The following is a 6934-nucleotide window of genomic DNA, read 5'->3' as shown; positions in this document are numbered from 1 at the left end:
TTTTTTTTTTTTTTTTTTTTGATACTCTCTCACTATATAGCTCAAGCTAGCCTTGAACTCACTATGCAGCTTCAGACCCCAAACTTGAGAAAATCCTCCTGCCTCAGCCTCCGAAGTGCTAGGATTACAGGCATGCACCACCAAGACTGGCTCTAATGTTCTTTACATAGACTCCTGGTTCTTTAGTGTTTAAATATTTTATTTTTACCATTCTATATTATTTCTAAATTATATACTCAAACAAACTCTTGTTCAAACTACTAAACATATCCCCACAGATTGTGAAACCTAGCCTAACCAAATATTCAAGACTGCCCTGACAAAATATAGACAGGGGAGTGAGAGATGTAGGTCATTTCATTAGCAAACAATGATGTTTTGAGACCACTAAGGACACTCAAGCCTAACCACTGCAGACAAAAATCTAACCATTAAATAAAAAATCCAGGTTGAGGGATTATTCTATGTCGTGTTTGGGCTTATTTGCCTCTATTGTAGTCCACCTCCACCCATGACAGCAGCTAGATTACATGTAGTGCTCCTTTCCGCTTTTGATCTGCAGATTAAAAATCTATGATGAGTCACACACTGTTTTGTCACCATGACCTAAAAGCAGTCCAAGTACTCTTAAAATAGGGTCTGTTTTGCACAACTGAGACAGGAAAAAAAGAAAAGAGCTGGGATCTTACTGCACCAAATGTGAATGGTTGGCCTGAAATATAATGCTCATGTTCATTTTAAAGAAGAACAGTCAAATAGCTTACTAGAATATATAAAGAGCACCACTGCATGAGGAGCCGGAGCTAATTGTGAATCAGAAGTGAGTTCTGTCGGTCTGACGAGCGGCTCACTGACCTCACCTCATCTTACAACTAACTACCAATCAAGGCTTCCTGTTAGCCCTGGGCAGTTTTCAGTAAATTTAATGAAACCGTTATACATGTAAGAAATTGATGCCCAAATCTGAATGAGTGACACTAACTTACTAGTCGTGCGGGTGTGATGTTATCCCCAGCACCAGCTGGACACAATACAGAAACTCATACACACATCTCCCCAAGACCACAGTCATTACCACCGTCCCGCCCCCACCCCCTGTGAGCAGCTCCCTGGCCCTGCTGCGGAGCACAGCACTGGTAGAAATTCCCCCCCAAGTTTTAACCAAAACTTAGCGAAAATTGTTAAAAGCAAAACATTTAACAAAAGTGGAAGACGTCCGTATCTTCCAGTTTCGATTCTCTCAGAACACTCCGTCGCGTCGCTCCAGGAGTTTTGAGTAAACACATCTCGCCTGGCAGCCCCTCACCCCCAGCCTGCCAGCGTCTGCCAGTGAGACCTAGGAGTCTGTCTTACCTGTAATCTGACTCTGTCCTTGTGGATTAAAAGGACTTGGTGCAGAGTTCAGGGAGGGCCGTGGGTTCTGAGGCGGGACACCTACTCTCATACTGGGATGAGGAATGCGCCCTAAATCACTGAGGCGGTCAGAGAACAAACTAGGTTTAGAGTCATCAAGCTTCTGTCTGTGCCCTGGAAACAGCAAATCATAAAATAAAAGCATATTAATTAGCTGAACAAATGACCATGCTAAATAGATACGTGAACACATATACTGGGTGGTTTATGCCAAGGAATTAGCGATACTGATATTTGTAATCATGCGTCTGCAGGACACCTTGCTTTCTGATCTGCTTTTTAAGCATTATCTGGTGGCCAGCCTTCCTAGTTCTGCTCTATAACCAGAGAGCTGAGGGTCCCAAAGGGCCAGCTAGAGTGAGAGCTCAGGAGGAGTTCTGTGGGTGCCTGTCCTACCCTCCCTGTGGATAAAGGGGGCACACATGGGGTGGGGCCTGTCATCCGGCTTCATGATGGAGCCTAGCGTGAGAGCTCAGCACCCACGCGGCTCAGACACACACTCACCGAGCCTGGGCAGAAACTGGGTCACACGCATTTGTCAAAGAGAAATTTCCACAATGACCATCATACTTTTTATTTTTTCCTCTCTCTTCTTTTTTTTTTTTTTTTTTTTTTGGTACCGGGGATCGAACTCGGGTCCTTGTGCTTGCGAGGTAGGCAGTGGAACCACTGAGCTAAATCCCCAGTCCTCCTCTCTTTTTTTAACACTACATGAAGCCCTGGCTGAGACATTGTTCTGAAAAATTAAAACTCAAGACTAAATCCTTTAAAAACAATAACAGAAATATAGCAAGGAAACTCAAATTTCTCAAGTGGAATCTGCACTTTATTTTTTGTGATGTTGCCAAAGCTTGAAAGCATATAATAAACTGTTAAGTCAATAGGTGATTTTTTAAAAAAAATTTTAAATCTACTATGTGGTTTTGTAAAAGAAATTGACAACATGGGTAAATATGAACGTGAGAATCCATTTTTTGATGAGAGAACTTTCTTCTGCCTTATTTAAATCTAAAGCCTAAGGAAATTCTGGATATTAACAAAACATGCAAATTAGGATATACTCAGGTGCTAAGACTTCTTAAAAATCATCAAATCGTTCTTAACAAAGGAGCACAGTATTTCTTGGTCCAAGTATAACAGAAAACATCAGGATGTGGTGGGACATAGTCACATGGAGCTATAAGGCGGAGGCGTGGTGAGCAAGGACAATGTCTGCAACATAAACAGTAATACCCTGCTGCAGAGTCCTTTCCCATTCTGTACCCAGGAGGCCCTCATGTGTTGCCCCAACACTGTAAGTGAAAATATGTAAGGGGGTGAAGCTGAATCAGTGATGAGTCACTGAAATGATGGGTGGATGAGGAATCTGTACCATGAAGAAAAACTGAAGGAATTAGGATTATCACCCATAAAAGAAAAAAAATCTTGAAGGAGAATCATGAAACACCTTAAAGAGTGGGTGTTCTTCAATGGCCCCACAGGTGTTGTGAGCCCTCCGTCTCCCACAGAACACAGGACAAGAAGAGTGTATCAAGACAGGGTTACACTGAACATTACAATTCCTAACTATAAACTGTCCTCATAAGACAAATTCCTTATTTTTTATTTGCCCCCAAATGTATTTTCCTGTCTCCTTTTTCATTGCCTACCCAGCCCAAAGAAAACAGACGGGAAGCCAAGCCTGGGAAATATGAGTGGAGCTGTCTCCCTGTCTCCACGGCGTGCCATGTTCCAACGAGACCCACTAAGGGATAGGCACACATCACCCAGCTCCTGCCAGTACAAGTTCTGGGCATCTGCTGTAACCGAGGGACTAGACCCTGCTGAAGAACTTGGGAACTAGTTTTCCCAAGAAAAATGAGGGAAATAGATTGTTTTCCCCATCATCTATGATGTTTTCAATGCAAATTGCAAACAGATTTTAGAACACTAAAGGACTCAAGAGGGGACCCAAAACAGCTCCAAGACCCCAGCAAGAAAGATGTTCACAGATGAAGGGACTAAAACTGCTGACGACCTCCGCTTGGACCAGTCCAAGGGGACTGAGCTTTCCATTCCAGTGGCCCATCAATGCTGCCGCTCTGGCTTCCCCTCCCAGATGCTCTAGAGGATTAAAAAGAAAATCCTGATCAGCCACACTTGGCGATGCACACCTTAATCCCAGGTACTTAAGAGGCTGAGGCAGGAGAGAATTTGCTGAGGCAAATTCAAGGTCATCCTGGGCAACTTAGCAAGACCCTGTTTCAAATTTTTAAAAAAAAAAAAAAATTTTTTTTAAGAGGCTGTGGATGTAGCTCAGTGTTAAGGGTGCCCCAGGGTTAAGTCCCCATTACCACCAAAATGAAAAAATGTTTTAAATTCAGATCATACTGAGACATCTGAGAACTGAGCCCAGTGAGTTGTCAGGGCTGGTTCTCAACATAAACTGAAATAATAGCAAGGATTTAATAACAAAGCTAATAACTTACTCATTACTACAATCGGTTGTAGCCTAACTCACCACACTTCCATCAGTATATCTTGCTGGGTCTGACTAGTTTCACAATTAGATATCCATGGGATGTATTAGACACACACACACACACACACACACACACACACACACACACACACAAGGTTTGGTGAGGTGTTGATACAGCTGTAAACATTAACAAGAAAGCTTATGGAATTGTCCCTGGAAGTTATTTTTTTTTAATAGGCCATATTTTTGGAATGGCAGATTCCTTGAAGGCTGGAGGGAGGGCCACAGGATCCTTCATGGTTCCTTTATTCTCTGGGAATTTATGCAGGGCATGGGCTGTAAGAAAATGTAATAAGCTTCCCCTCTGCTTTCTACAGCCTTTTCATTAGGTTTTCATGGAGACCAGATGAGATAGGAGCCCTGTGTGGGGACATGTATGTTTTTATTCCTAGGCCAGTGCTGGAAATAACAGGGAGTTGTAAGCAAGAAAAAGCACTCAAATGGCACTGCTAAGTGTGAAAAAACTTAAGAGTAGGTGAAATTTGTAAAGTCTCAATGACATTTCAGGAATTATCTTCAAAGAGAGCTACCAAGTGTCTACAGTAGAAAATGCAGAACAAATACTTCAGAGAGCAATGATGTGGAGAGGAATATATCTGAAAAAAAATACACATCTTTCCTTGTAGATATCTGCCCCTTCATAGCAACCACCACAACTACAACAAATTCCTAAAGCACAATGAAAAGTAAAAGCCAAACAGGTTTTTCATCTTTCAACCATGACAAATCCTACCACTAAACCACATCAGGGTACATTCAAACGACAGTCTGAAAGATGTACTTAAATCCTCAGCACTCAAGCCATACCATCAGACATTGAACATAGAGGAGACAAAGGACACACTGACTCCAATCCAGAACAGGGTACTCTGCTGTGTTACCGGGAGGACTAATTCTTAGCCAAAGGGCCAAAGAGCAGCTTGTTCAGGCAAGAAAAAAGTCCAGAAAAATGGCAAAATCTTGTGTTGTACTTGACCCTCTTTAGGTAAAAGCTCATTCCCAGATGGTCTTTCTAGCCATACTCTCTCCCCAGAGCAGAGATCCTTTTGGACTTGCTGGATGAAAAAATTCCTATAGGGGGCTTTGAAAAATAAGGATGTCCAGGCCCCACATTGGAGCAATGAGATCAGGGGGAAAGGGTTGGCTTTTAAAGTTTGCTGCATGCTTTTCTGTGCAGCCAGGTTTGAGAACCAATGCCCAAGATGGTCCCAGTCTTGTCATAAGTGCTGCTTATTCACACCAACGACTCCCCTATTTCTGTTCTGAGCTCCAGGTTTGCATTTCCCACTACCTACTGGCCTGTGGGATGTCCCCAAGGTGTTCTAAACGCAGTATATGCAAGGTATGATTCTTGTCTCTCTCCAAAATACCCTATCCCTCCTCAGCAATCATACATGTCACTAAACAGTGCTGGCCACATAGTGTTTTAAAGCCAAAAACATATTTTTGTTCCTTTTTTTAAATTTTCTTCTTTCTCATCCTTCGCATGCCATCCATTAGCAAGTCTTGTCATTTCTATTTTGACACTATTTCAAATCTACTCAGTTCTCTCCCTTCCTACTGGCATAAACCTAGCCCAAGATCATAATATCTCCCTCAGGCCACCTGACCTTGTCTCCTTTGTCATCCCTAGGACCATATTCCTGAAATCCTCCAGGTTCAGAGGCCTGGCCTGCCTAGCATAAATAAAGCCAGTCCCCACCCTCTCAAGCACAGCCTGTCTCCTCCATGGCAGTTGCCACTGTCTGTAATTATCGTGTGTATTTATCTGTCTGTTCTGCGAGACTGTAAATCCCATGAGAACGTGCACTCTCTTGGGCACAGCTGTATTCTCACAATCTACCTCATTGCCTGCCCTACAGCAGGTGCTCAATAAGGACTTCTGCTATAAAGGAATGAATGTTCTCCTCTTTTGGATAAATACCTCGATTGGAAGGATATCATATTACCATACCACCCTCTCTCCCCCAAAAATATGCTCAGCTTTTTCTTATTTGGTGATCTAGCAAAGCCAGTGGGTAAAACCTTTCTGAGAGCCAGGTCCTTCCTGGGAAATTGTACCGAAGGGCATTCATTGGAATGAAAGCATGTTGCTTTCTGAGACACTCCATCTTCTTCGCTATAATTCTTAGGTCCTGTTGAAAGTCAAAGTAGAGAGACGAGAAGGATAACAGACATCATTTAGATTCTGAGTTTTAGAGCTTCTTTTGTGGATGAGGACCCTGCATCCCAGTCCGTGGTAGGACTCAGGTTTTCTGCGAGTGGCCTCTCTCCCTCTGTCACACAGCTTGTTTCAGAAAAAGCACAGCAAAAGTCATTTGGGGAAATCGTGGTAAAAATGAATATTAAATAGAAAAGGGGGGAAAAAAAGGCTTCGAACAAGATTTCTTTTAAAATGTTGGGTGAGTTTGAGTGAACATAACTTCTGTTGCTGTAAATTCAGGGGCACAAGTAGAGAGTGGGACCAAAAGGTCACAGCATTCACACATCTTTAAAGCAAAGACGCATGAGGCGCTGTGACATCACTCTCTTGCTGACCGTGCGTGTGAGGCCCTGCCAGAGCTGTGGCCGCCTGTCTCCGGACGTGTGCACCCCAACACAAGCCCTAGAAACTGCACAAATAAACCTCTATCTGCATGAAACCCACTTGGCTCATTTTTATAAAAGTTAACTGAGAAAAGCACAGCAACTTTGGAGGGCCACGTGTCGGCCACCACAACCTCCCACTCTGCTTCACCACATCCACAAGCTGTCGTGGGGCATCGGTGAGAGCACTGAAGGCTGCCGGCCACAGGCCACACTCACAAAAGACAAAAGAAGGCATTTCTCATGGAGAAGGTGCTGTGTGACATGGACAAAAGAGCCCTTCTGCTGATCAACAGGACAGCATACTTGGAAGCTCATCTTTTTAGACTAGTATTTTAAACACTCACTTCTTTCATTAGGTATCTATATTTGGAACCTGGATTTCATGACGTTACAATTTTTTTTTGGCGGGGG

General features: G+C 43.1%; 1 protein-coding gene across 1 annotated transcript in view; it reads right to left on the bottom strand.

The window, feature by feature from the left end:
- The window catches only part of Runx2 (RUNX family transcription factor 2), a 113713-nt gene that overhangs the window by 49689 nt on the left and 57090 nt on the right, over nt 1-6934 (bottom strand). Inside the window, exon 5 of the mRNA XM_010617811.2 lies at nt 1354-1527. Within this exon, the coding sequence (XP_010616113.1) occupies nt 1354-1527 (174 nt within the window). The remainder of the gene's footprint in view (nt 1-1353; nt 1528-6934) is intronic.

The sequence above is a fragment of the Fukomys damarensis genome, unplaced genomic scaffold (assembly GCF_012274545.1).
Source record: "Fukomys damarensis isolate Sample0158 unplaced genomic scaffold, DMR_v1.0_HiC HiC_scaffold_20, whole genome shotgun sequence".
Taxonomy (NCBI): domain Eukaryota; kingdom Metazoa; phylum Chordata; class Mammalia; order Rodentia; family Bathyergidae; genus Fukomys; species Fukomys damarensis.
Note: the sequence above shows the minus strand (reverse complement) of the source record. Positions and strands in the feature narration are given on the sequence as shown.